This window comes from Octopus sinensis, linkage group LG7 (genome assembly GCF_006345805.1).
Source record: "Octopus sinensis linkage group LG7, ASM634580v1, whole genome shotgun sequence".
Taxonomy (NCBI): Eukaryota; Metazoa; Mollusca; class Cephalopoda; order Octopoda; family Octopodidae; genus Octopus; species Octopus sinensis.
Genome location: NC_043003.1, coordinates 64,094,597 through 64,117,130, shown reverse-complemented (window position 1 = coordinate 64,117,130; position 22,534 = coordinate 64,094,597). Strand labels below are relative to the sequence as shown.

The 22,534-nt window shown below is 36.8% G+C and overlaps 1 protein-coding gene across 2 annotated transcripts in view; it reads right to left on the bottom strand.

The window, feature by feature from the left end:
* Positions 1-22,534, bottom strand: part of LOC115213933 (four-jointed box protein 1) — a 131,518-nt gene that overhangs the window by 84,448 nt on the left and 24,536 nt on the right. The window contains exons 1-2 of one of the 2 annotated variants that reach the window (XM_036504811.1): positions 15,775-15,875; positions 4,253-5,592 (exon numbers count right to left, since the gene is read on the bottom strand). In XM_036504811.1, coding sequence (XP_036360704.1) covers positions 4,253-4,988 — 736 coding nt within the window. In that variant the 5' untranslated portion in view covers positions 4,989-5,592; positions 15,775-15,875. Of the gene's footprint in view, positions 1-4,252; positions 5,593-15,774; positions 15,876-22,534 lie in introns of those variants that run through there. The other variant, XM_029782932.2, reaches the window with a different exon arrangement.

Sequence of the window (22,534 nt, the reverse complement as noted above, 5' to 3'; positions counted from 1 at the left end):
AACTAAAGAGAGCAGCTTTGGCTTTCATACCCACCTCTTCTCTTCTGAGGACCAAATGCTTAATCTAATACAACACTGTGCCAACATCTGCAATTCTAGCATCCATTATTTATCTCAGTTATTTTACAATTTTGTTACAAATATTTTACATAAAATGTGGCCAAATGGTCTAAGAAGTTTGCTTTGCAACCAGACGGTTTGGGTTTCAGTCCCACTGTGTGGTACTTTGGGTAAGTGTTTTCTATGATAACCTGGGCCAATCAGTGCCTTGTGAGTGAATATGGTAAATGGAAACAGTACAGAAACTTATAGTGTGTGTGTGTGTGTGTGTGTCTTTGTTTTCCATGTCTCCACCTCCATTTGACAACTGTTGTTGGTTTATTTACATCCTCATAACAGTGGTTTGTCAAAAGAGACAGAGAATAAGAACCAAACTTTAAAAAAAACACAAATGCCTAAGTACTCGGGTCGATTTCTTTGAGTAAAAACCATCAAGGCAGTGCTCCAGCATGGGCTGCCGTCTAATGATTGAAACAAATGAAGAAGGAAAGAAAAAAGATAAAGTACAACTATATTTCATAAAAATTTAAACAATGTATGGCAAAACATTCTTTTTGCAAACACCCTTCTGTATAATTCCAAGTGAATTGTTTTGCTTGATATATCATAACTTGATAATGTATGTAGTCTAATTATATGTAGCAAATGTTAATAAGGTTTAATAAGGTTAGCAATAAACTGTATGATATTTGCATTCTGTGTGACATGCTGGGCTAACATGCTTTCTACTTGAGGCTAAACATTTATTTCTTTAATGCCCACAGGGGACTAAACATAGAGGTGACAAAGAAGAGCAGACAAAGGCATTAAGTCGATTATATTGACCCCAGTGTGTAACTGGTACTTATTTAATCAACCCTGAAAGGATGAAAGGCAAAGTTGACGTCCGTGACATTTGAACTCAGAAATCCATTATATGAATGTGTGTTATATGTGCATGGGTGTGTGTGTAGTAAGTTAAAAGGGATAAAATAATGTGTGTCCCCATTGAATTTTAACCATGCAATAAAAATATAAACTCCAATCTTTAATTTTCATTATATATATATTATATATATATATGTATGTATATATGCGTGTGTGTATATATATGTGTATGTATATATGTGTGTGTGTGTATATATATATATATATATTATATATATATATATATATATGTATATATATATATGAGCAAAACGCCCCCCACCCTATCCAATTGACGGTGCTATTCCAAAGAAAAACGATTTTATTCATTCTATCGATCGCATTCTCACCTGGAATTGATTTTTGTAATTTTTTCAAGACTTATACATGTCCTGATACCATCGGTATCTCCATATCAAATTTGAGCACAATCGGATGGAGGATACCCGAGATCCTAGTAGACACACACACTGACAGACAGAATGGATTTTATATAATATATATATATATATATACATGCGGACGTTAAACGACGATGATGACATAAATTTAAATAATAAGGGTAAAAATTGATATCAATTAGATTAATATCAATTTAAACCAGTGGCCTAGCATACTGAAAAAATCTGAAGATTCAGAAAATTATATTATATATACTTCTACTATAAGGATAAAATTTTTCAAAAATCTTTTATCAGTGGCCAGCATATGAAAAATGCCTTTTAAGGTGAAAATTATAAATGCAATTATAAATAAGGGAAAAAGAAAAAAATTTTCTTTGCCAATATGCTGAAAAATAGACACCCTTATTTATAATTATATATTTATATATATATGCTCGATTGCTAAATCCACAAGTTTTTTTATTCCCTCTCTGTTTATTTTCTCTTATTCCTTTCTGTTGAAGAACGTAGGCTTGAAACATAAAATACTTTTCCACTTTCCTGAGCATCGAACTAATACACCTCTTTTCGTCTTTTGTTTTTCTGTAAATTTCAACTGCACACACACACACACACATACATACATATATATATATATATATATATTTATATATACATATATATACACATATATATATACATAAACATGTTATTACATGTATATAGACACACATACACACACACACGCACACACACACATACATACACATATATAGCCCCAAGAACTGTGAACAAGTGTGAGGAAAGTAGATGACCACCTCAGGTAGAAGTAGGTGATGAGGCAAAAGAAGAAAGCTTGTTATTCCACACCACTGACTGCGAAGAGATAGAGTAGAAGCAGTAGCAGCAGCAGCGTATTCTTATGCTTCGGAATTCTGTTAGAATTTATCAGTTAGGTTGTAAACTTGAATTAATCACATATTTCTGATGTCACTATAGAAATGGTAATTTAAGATGATTCACTAAATTGGAATTGATAGAACTGTACTGTTCATAGAGACAGAGAATTAGCTGAGGAATTTCATTATTCATTGGAAATAACAACAAAATTTGAGCCGCCATAGTTTTTTTACCGTTTTAAGGGAAACTAATGAAGGGCAGATCCTTTCGGAATACTTAGAAATTGGAAAACATGAGATTTTTACTTTTCTTTTTTTTTTTAAAGTTTTGTTTATTTCAGTCATTGGATTCTGGCCATGCTGGGGCAATGTCTTCAAGGGTTTAATTGAGCAACTTGACCCTGGCACTTACTTTTTAAGTTTGGTACTTGTTGTCCCTTTACCTGAACCATTAAGCTAAGGGAATATAAACAAACCAACTTTGGTTGTCAAGCAGTGTCGGGGGTGGGGGAATAAAAATAAGACATACATCATCATCATCGTTTAACATCTGCTTTCCATGCTAGCATGGGTTGGACGATTTGACTGAGGACTGGCGAACCAGATGGCTGCACCAGGCTCCAATCTAATCTGGCAGAGTTTCTACAGCTGGATGCCCTTCCTAACGCCAACCACTCCGAGAGTGTAGTGGGTGCTTTTACATGCCACCGGCACAAGGGCCAGTCAGGCGTTGCTGGCAACGGCCATGCTCTAATGTTTTTGTTTTACATACATAACAGGCTTCCACACAGTTTCTGTCTATCAAATTCACTCACAAGGCATTTGGTCAGCTTGGGGTTACAGTAGGAGACATCTGGCCAAGGTGCCATATAGTGAAACTAAACCCAAAACCATGTGGTTACAAGGTGAGCTTCTTAACCACACATGCAACTATGGTATGTAGAAATGCAAATGAAAATATGGAGAAATTGTTTAGAGAATTCTTCCCTTAGTTTATCCATTTCTTAGATATTTTCAGACAAAAACCGAGACTGATAAACTTGATGCAGATTTAACCTTTTCGATACCAACCGGGCTGAAACCACCTCTGGCTTTGTAGTACAAATGTCTTGTTTTCATAAGTTCTCAATTAAGATCTTCCACCAAACCTTAGTCACAATTTATGTTCCTAACACTAGCTTAATAAAAGCACAGTTATTTTACTAAATTCTTTGTTATATTTATATCTAAATGAAAGAAACACAGAGCATCTCAAAATAAATATGGTAACAAAAGGGTTAGAGTAGAGGGGGGGTATGTCATTAATGGGGTCATGAGTGGCAATAAAAGGGCTTTGATAAACCTAGCTCTGTAATTGATTGACTGAATAATTAATCATACACTCAATTAGTTAATTGGTTAAATGATTAACCAGTTGATTAATGAAAATAAAGAAGTAGGCATAGGAGTGGCCATGTGGTAAGTAGCTTGCTTACCAACCACATGGTTCTGGGTTCAGTCCCACTGTGTGGCACCTTGGGCAATTGTCTTCTACTATAGCCTCAGGCCGACCAAAGCCTTGTGAGTGGATTTGGTAGACGGAAACTGAAAGGAGCCCGTCGTATATATGTGTTTATATATATATATATATGTGTGTGTGTGTGTGTGTGTGTGTGTGCGTGTGTATGTATGTGTCTGTTTTTTTCTCCCTAACATCGCTTGACAACCAATGCTGGTGTGTTCATGTCCCCGTAACTTAGCAGTTCGGTAAAAGAGACCAATAGAATAAGTGCTAGGCTTACAAAGAATAAGTCCTCAGGTCGATTTGCTCGACTAAAAGGTGGTGCTCCAGCATAGCCACAGTCAAATGACTAAAACAAGTAAAAGAGTAAAAGAGTTAAGTGAAAACAGGACCAGTGTGTGTGTGTGTATTTAGCATTGGCATAATAATAACTAATAATAATTACTATAACATTTGAGAAAACTTTTGAGAAATAGATAAAAACCATAACCATTTTTCCTTACCTTTTGGCACAAGATTTTCAATTGCTGAAGACCAAAATATTCCATTACTAATTGGTAAGTCCTGCGGGGATGGTGATGAGATTTTCTGGAAACTTTTAACCAATTCTTTTCCATTTTCTTTGTCAACATCTGAAACTTTGAGTTGTTTACTGGTGGAATTTTTTGGCAAAGTCTCAAATGACTTAAATTTTAATAATGGTTTGTTCAAACCAATAGTTCCTATTTTGTCAATTTCTTTTTCTTTGACAATGGTATTTTCTGCTACATTGTTGTAGTAATTATCCTCTGTATATACATCGTTATTGTAATCAACATCATCCTCAAGAGTTGATTCCATGTTCACACTATATTCACTCATTTCCGATTCTTCACTCTCATTTTTATTAAAGTTGTCTTTATATGTTTTATTAAGAGTCTTCTTAAATCTAAGATTTTTGTCTGCAGTTTTCAATCCATGGATTTTAACCAATTTTTTATCATCAGCAGTAATAATATGAGCTTTCGGCTTCCGCTCTAACCACTGGACTCTTGCCTGCGAGTCATAACTACTGAGTTCTCTGTGAGATTTTGCATTTGCAGCTTGCTTGGCATTTATTTGCCTTCTATCTGTGATATAGTCGAGAGCTTGCATGTTTGGTTCGGATAAAAGGACATTATTAACAAAAAAGAAAAATATGGAAAATATTACCAAAAAGAAAAGCACTGTTTTGGATATTCGAAATTTATAAGTCAGCATGTTATTTTAAATTTACTCTATGATCACAGCATTGAAATACTAAACTCTTCTTATTCCATGATAAATCCAATTAGTTTTTGGTGTTTAATTGTTACTCCAGGCTGCTGTAGTATTTGCTTAAAGTTTATATAGCCAGGGTGAAAATGATTTATTTTAGGTCATCTTTGAAGTTTTTTCCAGACTGTCAACTTTAAACCTGATATCTCATAGCTTCTCCGAACATTAAAAAAGCATATGTATACTTATAATATTACTTCATTGTATTTCAGCAGATATCAAAGAAAGATGTTTTCATTGTTTATGGAGTCGAGATGTTGACATTACGGCAGTAAACAAATATATTCTGGGCTGTTTTCGGAGTGGTTTGTTACCGAGAGAATGCGCATACTTCAAATATCAAGTGAAAGATTAAATAATTTTATTTGGAAAGTTGATTTCTTTGGCTTGTTTTATACAATGACATCAAAGTATCTCAGAGCAGACCAATCACATTGTTGTTTGTTTAAAAGATAGCAGGCAATGTCCAAATAGTGTTGAATCCTCTCATCAGTGGAGATATTTCTGTCTGAATGCCACTGGTCTAATCTTTGAGCAGATTTCCACACTGCAATAAAAGAACACAGAGAATTAATGCTAATTACTAGCCATTGAAAAAGGTTTGTACTCAATGACCTATCACAAATTCTCAATCAAACGCTAATCCTTTTATAACAGTTCATGAAGGAGAAATATGTGGATTTATTGCATGTGCACACAAACACACATATAAAATTCGATATGTGTGTGTGTGTGTGTGTGTGTGTGTGTATATATGTATATGTATAAACATACATGTGTGTGTGTGTGTATTATCTGTGGCTCTTTACAAATGACTCATATTTATGAATGTATCAACAAAGATTCAATGGGTGCAGAGAAATTTTCTTATCACAGTTATATGATTTACCTCAACAACAACAGCAACAACAATAACAAGAACAACAATAGCAACAACAACAATCATGGGGATTTGTTATTTTAGGTCATTGAAGGATTTAGCAGTGATTTTATTCTTTTTTACAAATCCAGTCTGTGTTGGGGTTATGTAGGGGAAAATAGGGAGTCCAGGTGCAGGCATGGCTGTGTGGTTAAGAAGCTTGCTTTGCATATGTGTGGCTTTGGGGGTTCAGTCTCACTGTGTGGTACCTTGGGCAAGTGACTTCTATGATAGAGCTGGGCTGGGCTGACCAATGCCTTGTGAGTGAATTTGGTGGATGGAAATTGCATGGAAGCCAACACACACATATATGCATTGTTTATGTATATATGTGTGTTTCTGTGTGTACATATGTGTGTGAGTGTGCATGTGTATGTGTCTGCATGTGTTTGTGTATGCATATGTGTGTGAGTGTCCATGTGTATTTGTGTTTGTGTGTGTGTGCATGTGTGTCTGTGTGTGCACATATGCACGTGTGTGTGAGCTTGCATGAGTGTTTGCATTTGAGTATGTGTGTGTGTGCATGTGTGTTTCTGAGTGCATATATGCACGTGTGTTTGTGTATGTATGTGTGCATGTATGTGCATATATGTATGTCCGTATATGTGCATTTATGTGCATGTCTTCATGTGTGTGTGTGCATATGTGCATGTGCACATGTGTTTGTGTATGGATGTGTGCATGTGCGCATATGTGTGTTTGTCCCCCAACCTCACTACTTGACAAACGAGCTTTGTTTGTTTATGTCCCTATAACTTAGCAGTTCAACAAAAAGACACTAATAGAATAAGTACCAGACTTAACACTAAGCCCTGAGGTCTGTTCAAAACAAAATTACTTCCACACACATGCATGCCTACTCACACGCACACACACAGATATGCACACACACATAAATACGCACACACAGACACAGATGCATACACACACACACACAGATGCACACATACAGATACACACACACACAGATAAACTCACACATAGATACACACACACAGATATACATACAGATATACACACATAAATACACACACACACATACAGACATCTCACACTCAAACACGCACACACACTCACACACAGATACACATGCACACACAGACACACTCATCTCACATACACACTCACATAGATGACACACACACACATACACACACACACACTCATCTCATGCACAAACAAAAACACACACAAAGAGAGAGAGAGGGGGGTACTTTGCAACTCCTTTGCATTTTTAATGATTAGAGGGAAATTTGGTTATTATCTTCAGTAGGTTAAATGATCACATAGATCATTGGCCCATAATAAATAATCAGTATTTTTTGTTTAGTGTAATCTCATTGTACTGGATTTGGTTCACATTGCAGTTGACATTTTTTTCATCCCCTCCCCTCAAAATGAATGCACTAAATAACACCGAGGTTAAAACTTTAATCTTTAATCTTTTGTCTTTTATCCTTTAGATGGTTCAGTCATTGAACTGCAGCCATTCTGGGGCTCTGCTTTGAAGAGTTTTAGCTGAACAAATTGAACTCAGATGCATAACTTTTTCAAGTCTGGTACTCGATTTATTGGTGTCTTTTGTTGAACTGATAAGTTATGAGGATGTAAATAAATGAAAACACAAGCTATCATGCAGTGGTGGGGCAACAAACAGAAAAATGCTCACGCTTACACATATATATGACGGGCTTCCACACAGTTTCCATCTTCCAAATTTATCCACAAAGCATTGGTTGAACCGAAGCTATAGTAGAAGACACTTGCTCATTGTGCAACACATGGGACCGAACCTGAAACCATACGGTTGCCAAATGAGCTCCTTAACCACTAGGCCATATCTGCACTCAGCCTTTTAATAGCAAGAAATGGTTGCATGAATATGAGTGCAAAACGCAAAAAACAAGAACATCGCTTTTAATTAAGGGTAATTTTAATAATTATTTTCTCTTTAAGTAAGCACAAATATTATAATAATTGATAGTCTCTTTAAGGTGGTGAGCTGGTTTACGTTCTGAGTTCTAATTCTCCCAAGGTAAATTTCGCCTTTCATCCTTTCAGGATTGATAAATTAAGTTGTGTACTGGGGTCGATCTAATCGACTGGCCTCCTCTCCCAAAATTCCAGGCCTGGTACATAGGGTAGAAAAGAATATTCCTTTTCATTAAGGTGGCGAGCTGGCAAAATCATTAGCATGCTGGGCGAAATGCTTAGCAGTATTTTGTCTGTCATTACATTCTGAGTTCAAATTCTGCTGAGGTCGACTTTGCCTTTCATTCTTTCGGGGTTGATTAAATAATTACCAGTTACGCACTGGGGCCGATATAATTGACTTAATCTGTTTGTCTGTCCTTGTTTGTCCCCTCTGTGTGTAGCCTCATGTGGGCAGTAAGGAAATAAGAAACGTTAGCACGCCAGGTGAAATGCTTAGCAGTATTTCGTCTGTCTTTACATTCTGAGTTCAAATTCCCCCGAGGTTGACTTTACCTTTCATCCCTTGGGGGTCGATAAATTAAGTACCAGTTGCGTACTGGGGTCGATCTAATTGAATGACCCCCTCCCCTAGAGTAGGAAAGAATAATTGATAGTCTCTTTATCCTTTTACTTTATTCAGTCATTTGATTGTGGCCATGCTAGAGCACCACTTTTAGTTGAACAAATCAACCCCAGTAATTATTCTTTGTAAGCCTAGTACTCATTCTATCATTCTCTTTTGCCGAACTGCTAAGTTACGATGATGTAAACATACCAACATTGGTTGTCAAGCGATGGTGGGGGGGATAAATACAGACAGAGAGACAGACAGACACACACACACACACACATATATATGATGTGCTTTTTTCAGTTTCTGTCAACCAAATCCACAAGGCTTTGGTCAGCCCAAGGCTATATTAGAAGACACTTACCCAAGGTGCCATGCAGTGGGACTGAACCTGGAACCATGTGGTTGGGAAGCAAGCTTCTTACCACACACCCACACCTGCACCTATAACATTTTGCACAATAAAATTTAGCATCTCATTATTGAAGGGTGCCGTAAAATATTTACTACTCTTTGATGAAGGTTGAATCCATGTAAAATATTTGAGACAATAAATAATGGTGTCCCTTGTCCCCTAATGAAGCAAAGATGGGTGAATATATAACCTTAGAAATTTGAACTTTAGATTGACTGTGCGTGTGTGTGTGTGTGTGTGTGTGCACGTGCACACATATGTGTATGTGCATCTATGTGTGTGAATGTTTGTGTTTCTGTGTAATGTATATGTCCATGCACAGATACTCATACACACACTCACACAGATACACATGTGTGAGTGTGTGCGTCAGAGCGTATGTGTGTGTGAATGTGTGTGTGTGTGTATGCATATGTGAGTGAGTATGTTTGTGTGTATGATGTGTGAGTGTATGTGTGCACATGTATGTGTGCCTGGTTGTGTTTGAATATATGCATGTGTGTATGTGTGTGAGGAAATTTTAAAAGCACTCATTTAACATTTAGTATGCCAATACACACCATCCTTACAAAGAAATCACGATATTTAATGTGACAGCTACAGAGGAAGATGATTTATCTATCATCAGCATCTCTTTATTATCCTCGTTGACATCCTCAGTGTTTGTTAAAAGAATTAATTGAAGATAATAATCGCATCTTATCAGTGACACATTTAATAACTCATTTGATATTATTCTTTTATTTGTTTTAGTCATTTAACTGCAGCCATGCTAGAGCGCTGCCTTTAGTTGAACAAATCGACCCCAGGACTTATTCTTTGTAAGCCTAGTACTTATTCCATTGGTCTCTTTTGTCAAACCAGCATTGATTGTCAAGCATTGTTGGGGGGACAAACATAGACACACAAACGTATACATACATATTTTTACTTATTATATAATGTTTATTCATTTTTTTGTACTTTTTGTGATCTAGTTATATGTTTTATAATATATTTTATTTTTTCTATATGATATAGTTTATGTCTATCATTGTTTGAATTACATAATAGTGCTTTTTCTCTAATATATATATATTATATATTTATATTGTGAAATTTGATTTAATGTTAAATTGAATTTTTCCCTGTAAGTTTGGTGTTATACTCCCTATTATTATTATTATTATTATTATCATTATTATTATTATTATATATAATAATTAATATTAATATTAAGGGAGTTATTTCTGAGTCCACAAGGGAGAGAAGTTCAAGTTAGTGGTACTAAAATGAATGACTCACTGTATTATATACGTATATATAGATAGGTTTAAGAGACAGAATCACCCTCAAACAACTCAATCATCATTGAATATGTTGATAATTCTAATATTTAGTGCTATATGTACCTATTATGGATAATGTCATTCAATGATGATTGAGTTGCTTGAGGGTGATTCTGTCTCTTGAACCTATCTATCTATCTATCTATCTATCTATCTATCTATCTATCTATCTATCTATCTATCTATCTATCTATATATATATGTATGTATATATGTATGTATATATATATTTATATATATATATATATGACGAGGTGGTGAAGCACGACCTTCGAACTTTAGGTCTCTCCAAGGAAATGACTAGAGACCGAGACTTATGGAAGCATGCTGTGCGTGAGAAGACCCGGCACCACCAGTGAGAACAGTCAAAATCAAAATCAAACCAAATCAAATCACATATCAGAAAGCAGAACCAAAATTGAGGTTGATCAACATCAGTGGAAGTTGCAGCTGTGGTTAAGTGAACCATCCGATCGTGGCTGTTTCCGGCGCCGCCCCATCTGGCCTCTGTGCCGGTGGCACGTAAAAGCACCATCCGTTCGTGTCCGCTGCCAGCCTCGCCTGGTCCCCGTGTCTGTGGCACGTAAAAGCACCATACGTTCATGTCCGTTGCCAGCCTCGCCTGGCCCCCGAACGGATGGTGCTATTACGTGCCACCGGCACGTAATAGCACCATCCGTTCGTGGCTGTTTGCCAGCTCTGTCTGGCACCTGTGCGGGTGGCATGTAAAAAGCACCCACTACACTCACGGAGTCGTTGGCGTTAGGAAGGGCATCCAGCCATAGAAACACTGCCAGATCTGACTGGGCCTGATGCAGCCTTCTGGGTTCACAGACCCCAGTTGAACCGTCCAACCCATGCTAGCATGGAAAACGGACGCTTAATGATGATGATGATGATGATATATATATATATATATATATATATATATACGACAGACTTCTTTCAGTTTCTGTCTACCAAATCCACTCACAAGGCTTTTGGTTGGCCCAAGGCTATATTAGAAACACTTGCCCACGGTACCACACAGTGGAACTGAACCCAGAACCATGTGATTGGGAAGCAAGCTACTTGCCACAGAGCCACTCCTGCGCCTATAGTTTCAAATATTGGCACAAAGCCTGTAATTTGGGGGATGAAGGTAAATCAATTATATCAACCCTAGAGCTTAATGGTACCTATTTTTTTGATCCTGAAAGGATGAAAGGCAAAGTTACCACAGTGGAATTTGAACCCAAAACATAAAAACAGATTAAATGCTGCAAAGCATTTTGCCCGATGTGCTAACGGTTCTGCCAACTTTAACTCCTTTAATATTAAATGGAAATCTTCAATGAAATAATAATAATTTCATATATTCAATCATCTATTTTATTTTCAGTTTGGCTGTATCTTAGAGTTGACCTTTTGCCTTTAATTTTCTACAAGTTTTAGTCATTGAACTGCGGCCTTGCTGGGGCACCACCTTGAGGGTTTTTTTAGTCAAACAAATTGACCACAGTATCTTTTTATTTTTTCAAGTCCTAGGTGTAAGAGTGGCTGTGTGGTAAGTAACTTGCTAATAAACCACATGGTTCCGGGTTCAATCCCACTGTGTGGCACCTTGGGCAAGTGTCTTTTACTATAGCCTCGGGCTGACCAAAGCCTTGTGAGTGGATTTGATAGACGGAAACTGAAAGAAACCCATCGTATATGTGTATATATATACATATATATATATGTATGTGTGTGTGTGTGTGTGTTTGTGTGTTTGTGTTTGTCCCCCCAATATCGCTTGACAACCGATGTTGGTGTGCTTACGTCCTGTAACTTAGTGGTTCAGCAAAAGAGACTGATAGAATAAGTACTAGGTTTACAAAGAATAAGTCCTGGGGTTGATTTGGTTGAGTAAAGGCGGTGCTCCAGCATGGCCACAGTCAAATGACTGAAACAAGTAAAGAGAGTACTTATTCCATCAGTCTCTTTTGCCAAACTGCTAGCTAATGGGGACATAATTAAACCAACACTGGTTGTCCAGTGTTAGTTGTGGTTGGGACAAACAATGCACACACACACATATATACATAATATAATATATATCTATATATATCTGTGTTTATAGGGTTATTAGTGAGGGATTATCAATCTGGGTAATCCAGGATTATCAATAACAGCTGTCTGTTAGTACAGCTGGCTAACAATATTGCTAAGATTAGTAAAGGACTCTGTGTGGTCTTTTGGTAGGGTCAGAGGTTTTACTTTGTCACAATTCTGTATTGGAAATACTTGGGAGATCTCCAGTTAAACTGGTTCTTTCAGGGAGATTCAGCATGACACAGAGTGTGACAAGGCTGGCCCTTTGAAATACAGGTACAACTCATTTTCGCCAGCTGAGTGGACTGGAGCAATGTGAAATAAAGAGTCTTGCTCAAGGAGACAATGCACCACCAGGAATTGAACTAACAGCCTTATAATCTTAAGCTGAATACCCTAACCACTAAGCCATCTGCCTCCACTAGACTATGTATATATATTTATATATACACCTACAATGTGCTTCTTACAGTTTCCTAATTCCCTATCTGCTCATGATACTTTGATTCACCTAAGGCTACAGTGTGGAGGCGCAATGGCCTAGTGGTTAGGGAAGCGGACTCGCGATCGGAGGATTGCGGTTTCGATTCCCAGACCAGGCATTGTGTATGTTTATTGAGCGAAAACACCTAAAAGCTCTACAAGGCTCCGGCAAGGGTTGGTGGCAACCCCTATTATACTCTTTCGCCACAACTTTCTCTCGCTCTTTCTTCCTGTTTCTTGGGTAACGCTGTGATGGACTGGCGTCCCATGCAGCTGGGGGGAACACATACGCCACAGAAACCGGGAAACCAGGCCCATGAGCCTGGCTAGGCTTGAAAAGGGCGCATAAAAAAAATAAAAATAAAAAGGCTATAGTAGCAGACACTTGGCGAAGGTGGCAGCACAGATTGGAATTGAACCCAAAACGATGCGATTGGGAAGTCAATGTCTTATCTACACATCTGTGTTTGCATAGATATAGAAGGCAGATCAAGAATATGGCAGTCAAAACCAAATTGTTCATAAAGTGAAATGTTTATTTCATTTGTTGTTGTTATTTATTGAATGCTTCACGTCTAAGCAGGTGGAGAGGAAAATGAAAATGGATGTATTTGTACTTTGTCTCCACTGTGATGAATAAATAACAGCTTAAGCATTGATATGCTTGTAATAGTAGTGCAAACACGTTTTTAGAATTATGCAAAATAAAGATTCTCTTCTTTTAAACACAAACACACACACACACGCATATATATACATATATGCATATATGTTTATAGATATAGACGTATATATATGTCTGTGTGTATCCATGTATGTATACAGATAAATGTATCTATCTATCTATCTATCTATCTATCTATCTATCTATCTATCTATCTATCTATCTATCTATCTATCTATCTATCTATCTGTCTATCTATCTATCTATATATCTATCTATCTATCTATCTATCTATTTGTCCGTCCGTCTGTCTGTCTGCCTGTCTATCTATATGTATATCTATCTATCTATCTATTTGTCCGTCCGTCCGTCTGTTTGTCTGCCTGTCTATCTATCTATCTATCTATCTATTTATTTATTTCTCTTTCTCTTTCTCTCTCTCTCTCTACATGTTTATACATCTGTGTGTGTGTACATATATGTATATAAATATATCTATATTTATATCTGTGTACACACACACACATATATACACATGTAGTGAGGGGGAGAGGGGCAAACAGAAAAAGATAGAAGGTGAGGGAGAGAGAGAGAGAGAGAGAAAGAGACAGACAGACAGAGAGACAGAGGTTGAGTGTAACGAAGAAAGCTAAATGCAGTTACGTGGGTCACATTTGTTAGTATGGTAATAAAACTAGCAGTGAATAGAAACCACTGCAGATGGTTTATTACGTTTGTGAATAACAGTTCATCTCAGCTTAAGTAAACAAGAAATTGTGCTGCATTCTACTTGTAAGACAGTATAGATTTAAATCTGAAAATATAGAAGGGTGAAACCCGTGCAAAGTTATTGTATTAATAAAAGAAGTGCAACCATGAAAATAGTCTTGAAAAAGCTTTGGAATATAGGCTTTTCAGTTTTCAAGGTTGCAATGGACTTTTGAATAGTATCTGATTAGATTGTGTTCAGTATTTTGACATTTAGGTCTTATAGTCTTACTCTACGGAGGCATCTTAGAGAAAATAAGACTGTAATGATCTCTATAAGTTTTCTAGAGGTGGACAGATGAAGAGAAGCTTAAGGAAAAGAGAGAATATGGAAGATAGGGAAAGGGGGAGGTGAATATATATAAATAAATGAAAAGAGCAAGGGTGAGATATAAAAAGAGAGAAGAAATTAAGTTGGGAGAAGAATATCGGGTTTGTTTAGATATATTCTCATTTTGGTTTGGTTTCTATGAGAATGAAGGAAAGATATTGAAATGGTTTTTGTTTTGTTTTTTTTAGTTGTGAAATAAAAATTCTAAGGAAATCTCCATGAAGTAAATTTGCAGTCAATCAGGGTAACACATGTTGAGTCTAAAGTGAATTCATAGAAAATTGATTGAATATGAGTGGAATACAGAAAACAAAGTCTGAGACAGACAAACCTGGAGCAGACCTGGACTAGAGAAGGTATATGTATGTCATTGATGAGGTTATGAATGGCGATGAAAGGATTTTGACAAACCCAGCTAACTGATTGATTAGTCAAATGATTAATAGATTAATTGGTTAAATAATTAAAACAACTGACAAATAAAAATAAAGAAATGAAATAGAACCAGTGCATGTGTTATTACTGGCATAATGACCCTCCCAAGATAAAAACAGAGTATACTTTAACATCAAGAATCTTGCAAATGAGGCACAGGAGTGGCTGTGTGGTAAGTAGATTGCTTACCAACCACATGGTTCCAGGCTCATTCCCAATGCGTGGCATCTTGGGCAAGTGTCTTCTACTATAGCCTCAGGCCAACCAAAGCCTTGTGAGTGGATTTGGTTGATGGAAATCGATAGAAGCCCATCGTATATATGCATATGTATGTGTCTGTGTTTGTCTCCCCAACATCGCTTCACAACTGATAGTGGTGTGTTTACGCACCCGTAACGTAGCGGTTCGGCAAAAGAGATTGATAGAATAAGTACTAGGCTTTCAAAGAATAAGTCCTGGGGTCGATTTGCTCGACTAAAGGTGGTGCTTCAGCATGGCCGCATCAAATGACTGAAACAAGTAAAAGTGATAAAAGAGAAAAACCAGATACAGAAATGAAAGAATCTTGTGTTCTTCCTTGTAAAATAGAAGACTATAGAATAGCAGTAAGGTAATGTTACAATTCTGCCAACCCACTACCATTAGTTGCTTCCTGTAAAAACACAAGTCCTGAAATTTGTGAAGAGGGGTTTGTCAATCAGATCAACCCCAATACTTGTCTATTGCTATATTTTTTTTTATTCCTGAAAGATGAAAGACAAAGCTGACCTCAGCAGGATTTGAATTCAAAATGTACAGCTGGAACAAATATGTAAACTATTTTGTAAGATGCTGTAGAGATTTTGCTACCATCATCATCATCATCGTTTAATGTCTATTTTCTATGCTGGCATTGGTTGGATGGTTTGACTGAGGTCTGGAGAGCCAGCGGCTGCACCAGACTCCAATCGGCCAATCTAATAATAAAAGTAATAATAATAATAATAATAAGAGCACTCAGAGAACGCAAACTTCTGCCAAGGCGATACCAACACCCTCTTAATAATTAGCTGGAGATGATTTTTAAAATGAGAATACCTAAAATAAAATCGACTGCTCTCACAAATGAGAATACAAAAAATGAACCTGTCTGCTCTCAAAAATTAAGTAAAAAAAAACAGGAAAAATAATCCAGAATCCTTGTCAGGTGCCAAATTGATCTCAAAATCTAATCAGTTTGTGCCAGTCATGAGGCCAAACATCCCTGAAAGTTTCATCTGAATCCATCTGGTGATTCTTGAGATATCTTGTCCAAAGACAGACAAACAAACAAACACGACTGAAAATAATACCTTCGCCTTCAATATGACAGAGGTGATAAATAATGGGGCACAAAGCAGTTTTGAATGAAACTTTTTGTGTTTTCATATTCAACAGTTTGAGTGCACTTGGACATGAGTAGACCTAGTGCTGGATGGATTAAGATGAAACTTTCAGGGATGTTTGGCCTCATGACTGACATGAACTGATTAGATTTTGGGATCGATCCAGCACCGGACAAGAATTCTGCATTATTGTTCCTGTTTTTTACCTAATTTTTGAGAGCGGTTGGGTTCATCTTTAGTATTCTTGTTTGTGAGAGCAGTTGAGTTTATTTCAGGCATTCTCATTTTAAAAATCATCTCTGGCTAATCATTGAGAGGACATTGGTGTTGCCTTGGCAAAGATTTACTTTCTCTGAGTGCTCTTGTTTATTTATAAATTAATTAATTAATTAATTAATCTATTTATTTTGTGTGTATTTCTCTTTCTTCTAAATGTACATTTGCTGTATAGTTTTGATCAAACTGAAGAGAATTTGTAGTAAAGATTATTTGCCAACATAACATGGCAGTCCTGGTTTAGGACTAATGTTGCTGTAATTTAGCCCCAGGAAACATCGTCTCCAGCTGGCTCTACGACATGATCTGTGTCCTTATATTTTCGAACAAGGGAATCTAGCACTCCCACTCAGCTCAAAACAATATCTCTAAATTGTGATTTCTGGGTTATAAACAGATATTATTTCGAGCTGAGTGGGGGTGCTAGATTCCTTTGTTAAAAAATATAAGGACACAGATCGTGTCGTATAACCAGCTGGAGACGATGTCTCCTGGGGCTAAATTACAGCAACATTAGTCCTAAACCAGGATTACCATGTTATGTTGGTAAACAATCTTTACTACAAAGTACTGTTGCTGAATATCTTCATGTGAGATTTAGAAGTAGAAATTTTCTGAAGAGAATTTCTTTGATAATTTCTGTATTATATTAATATTATTGAATTCTTCAACAGCAAAGATTTCAAGATAAGTTGTTCTTTTAGTTTATGTTCATTATTTTATAGAATTTTTATGCATTCTTTTAAGAACTATACATGGAGACCTCTTATAGTTAAAAAATATGGTTTCTTATTATGACGTCAAGAAGATTCTTTAACCAAAACTTAGTAACATTGAAGGTAAATTTAGAACAAAATTGTTATGCAAACGCATATGTTCACACAGACATATGCAAAAATGATAAATAAATAGAAGTAAAAAAACACAAAATCATCCAAAACGTGATGCAAATGAAAAATGTATAAATAGAGAAAATGGCCAGTTCTAGAAGATTTCAAATAAAAGGATTCCCAAACTTTTTGGCAGATCAATGCAAGATTCCAGTGAATGAAAGTGACAAGTACAAAAGGGAATATATTATGTGTAACTACATAAAAATTTCGCACTGACTGAAGGAAAGAATTCTAATAGATACAACGATAGGGATTACACACACATACACACACACACACATATATGCATGCACACACACACATACACACACACACACACACACATATATGCATGCACACACACATACATGCATGCACACACACACACATACACACACATACACACATATATACAAAAGAAAGATCAAAGGTCCTTTCTGTACTGTAGGTATTTATGTTCTGTCCCTGGATGGGATGCTAGTCCGTCAGAGAATTATTCAGCTGAGTGATGGAAGCAATGTGAAATGAAGTGTCTTGCTCAAGGACACAATGTATCACCTGTCCAGGAAATGAAATCTTAGTCATTAGTGTAACAACTCTAACCACTAGTCCACACACCGCCACATACATACATGGACTCTGGGTTCAATTTAATTGACTTACTCCTTCCCCCAAAATTGCTGGCCTTGTGCTAAATATTTGAAATTAATATCTTAATTAATTCCAATACATAAGAAGATGCTTTTATGATACATTCTAAACACCAGATTACTAAAGACTTTGTTAATTATGTCACTAAAACCTTTTTCTTGTGATTATTTTCAAATATAACTGGAAAGCATATACAGTATGCTTCATTATTGTATTTGGTTTGCAAGATTCCAGACATGAACATGTGCCTTGAAACAGACTTTGTTGTATTTTTGAGAGGATCATTATGCCAATAATAAACACACACATTGGTTCTGTTTCACTTCTTTATTATTATTAGTCAACTGAAGGCAGCAATCTGGCAGAATTGTTAGCAAGCTAGACAAAATGCTTATCTGTCTTTATATTCTGGCTTCAAATTCTGCTAAGATTGACTTTGTCTTTCATCCTTTGGGGATTGATGAAATAAGTAACAGTTGAGTACTGGGACTATAGACTATAGTATTATTATTAGTCAGTTGGTTAACCAGAAAGACCTGGGATGAGGTGGTGAAGCATGACCTTCAAACATTGGGCCTCACCAAAGCAATGACTAGTGACCAAGACCTTTGGAAATATGCTGTGCTTGAGAAGACTTGGCAAGCCAAGTGAGACCATAACCTCGTGGCTTATGCCAGAGGTGTAACCAGCCCACTTATGCATACCTTTCCTTCATTGGACACTAAATCCGCTTGCGAAGACCTGTTGAGGTGAGTGAAATCGAAATCAAAATCAAATTCGATGGCTGGCATCCATGTTAGTGGAGCGCTAAGAGCACCATCCGAGCATGATTGTTGCCAGAGCAACAAACTGGCTTCTGTGCCAGTGACACGTAAAAAGCACCATTCGAGCATGATTGTTACCTGCGCCGCCTCACTGGCACTTGTCCTGGTGGCACGGGAAAAAACATTCGAGCAAGGTCGTTGCCTGTACCACTAGACTGGCTCCTGTGCAGACGGCACATAAAAAGCACCATTTGAGTGTGGCTGTTGCCAGTACTGCCTGACTGGCCCTCATGCCGGTGGCATGTAAAAACACCCACTACACTCTGGGAGTGGTTGGCGTTAGGAAGAGCATCCAGCTGTAGAAACTCTGCCAGATCAGATTGGAGCCTGGTGCAGCCATCTAGTTCTCCAGACCTCACTCAAATCACCCAACCCATGCTAGCATGGAAAGTGGACGTTAAATGATGATGATGATGATGATGATTAACCATTTAACTAATTAACTAATTCATTGTTTCACTAATTGTTTGGTCATTCAATCAATCAACTAAATTTGTCAAAGTCCTTTCAACGTTACTGGTAGGCTCATCAATAGCATGACCTTTCTACTTGAGATCTACCTCACGACTGTCAGACTTTGATAAACCTGATTGATTAACTTAGTGATTAGTTATAAAAGAAGTGAAACAGAACCAGTGTGTATGTATGTTTATTATTGGTGTAATGATCCTCACAAGATTCAACAAAATATGTTGTATGGTTTCTTGGAAAATATGGTTAAAAGGGTTAAAATGATAATATATACATATATTATAGATGCCTTCAAAATCAACCAGCAGACAAAGAAGAGGAAACAAAAAAGGGTTATATATTAAAATTTGTTGACAGCCCATTAAAAAAACAAAAACAGGATGACTGTTACTTCGCTGAACCCCTCTTCCTATTAGCTGATAGAATCTAACTGAAATGAATAAATTTTGAGCAAAAAAAAACAAATGCTGACTCACATTGGCATCATTATAATGGTTGTCAATTGTAAACTTTTCTACATCAGTAGCAGCTTTGTTCTCTCTCGTTTCCTGTTATTTTGTCATGTTAATAAGTTAATAAACTTGTTCCGTTTGTTAGCTTATGCCACTGTATTCCTCACACAGATTAGTATAATTTTGTCAGCTGGTACTTTAAAAAGGACATGCTTTTTTAACCCTTCAGTATTTAGATTACTCTTGTCGAATGAAATGCTTATTTATTCATGTTGTTTTGAATTCGTCAGGCATTATCTCATAGCTCTGAGATTTTCCGATGTTGTGATTGTATACGTTCTGAATGATATTGTACAGTCGGTAAAGCGGTGAGCTGGCAGAATCATTTGCAAGCCAGACAAAATGCTTAACAGCATTTCATTTGTCTTTACGTTCTGAGTTCAAATTCCACCAAGGTCAACTTTGCTTTTCATCCTTTCGGGGGGGGGGGGGGGGGTCGATAAAATAAGTACCAGTTGCGCACTGGGTATCAACATAATTGACTAGCCTCTTCCCCAAACTTTCAGGCCTTATGCCTATTGTAGAAAGGATATTGCAGGGTATGTGTTATAGGCTCAATCTGGTTGGTTTGAATATAATGCTGGTAGAATATTTGGGCCAGATATGGTCAGTTTAAATGCTAAAGGGTTAAGGGATTTTCATTGTAATAATTTGGTATGCCAGTAGGGAGTGCATTTTGTTACGATGATTTGCAAAACGGGGTATTAGGGAGTAATCCATAGATTTCTTCATCAAGCAAAGAAGTCAAGACAATAAAGATACTTCCACATTGTTTTGTTTCATGTTTAGCTAACTGTAACTATGGAAACTTGAGAAGGGGAGGGGCTGCAATCAACGAATCAGCGATCATGAATTAATGAGCAATGATTCAAGTTTATATCAAGTTGGTCCCAAAGGTGATATACATCTAAATTCACTCCTATTTTTTCTTTCCTTCCTTCTCCTCTCTCTCTCTCTGCATATTTATATATATATATATATATATATATACATATATAAGAAAATAATTTTATGACTTTGTTAAACCGAAAGGTAATTTCGTTAAATCAAAGAGCAAAAATAAAAATAGGATTGCAGCTGGAACTGCTCAGGTGACACTTTATTTTTTTATATTTATGCTCTTGTATTTTTATATATTTATATTGTTTTAGCTTCAAGGCCTTAAATTTTTAGTCACCTTTATTATGCATTAATTTATTCCTACTCTCTACTCTCTCTCTCTCTCTCTCTCTCTCTCTCTTTTACTTGTTCCAGTCATTTGACTGCGGCCATGCTGGAGCACCGCCTTTAGTCGAGCAAATCGACCTCAGGACTTATTCTTTGGAAGCCTAGTACTTATTCTATCGACCACTTTTGCTGAACTGCTAATTTACAGGGACGTAAACACACTAGCATCGGTTGTCAAGCGATGTTGTGGGGACAAACATATGCACACACATACGCACACACACACACACACACACACACATATATACGACAGGCTTCTTTCAGTTTCCATCTACCAAATCCACTCACAAGGCTTTGGTCGGCACAAGGCTTTGGTCGGCCCAAGGCTATAGTAGAAGACACTTGCCCAAGGTGTCATGCAGTGGGACTGAACCCGGAACCATGTGGTTGGTAAGCAAGCAACTTACCACACAGTCACTCCTGCACCTATATTTTTCGTTATTTGACTTCACTTGCATTAGCCTTTTAGGTTTGTTTTATGACCTTTTATTCATGTATATGTGAATATTTTATACTATTGTGTTTTACCATTGGATGCCCTATTATTTTAATATATATTTATATTCGATTTTTGGTGATTTGGGAATGATATAAAGTTGTTTTGACCAATTGGAGTGCTTATTCATTATACCTTTTAATATATCATCATCACCGTTTAACATCCACTTTCCATGCTAGCATGGGTTGGACGATTTGACTGAGGACTGGCAAACCAGATGGCTGTGCCAGGCTCCTATCTGATCTGGCAGAGTTTCTACAGCTGGATGCCCTTCCTAATGCCAACCACTCCGAGAGTGTAATGGGGGCTTTTACGTGCCACCTGCATGAGTGCCAATCTGGCAATACTGGCAACAGCCAATATTAAAATTATAATTTAGGGTATCTACGAGATACCGCCATGCTGAAAATAGCAGCCAAAATCTGACTCTAAAACCACATTAAATGTTCATACAGAACAAAACATTTAATGTGGTTTTAGAGTCAGATTTTGGCTGCTATTTTTCAGCATGGCGGTATCTCGTAGATACCCTAAATTATAATTTTAATAATAATTATTATCTTTGAAAGTTTTTATTTCTATGCTGGCCACTTGATAAGATCGTTCTTTAATTTAAATTAACGATCTTATCCTTATATATATATGTATATGGTATGTTTACATATATCATGCCTTGATACTACAAATACTGTGTGAACTGGGCTCCCTGCTGATAAAAAGGCCTCTGATATTAAAGAGGCTTGTTAAACACTTATAGCATGCAAATTATTAGTTCCACTTCTGTGGAGCTAAAAGATTTGTTATGTACATAAATGGATTGCCGACCTGTTTC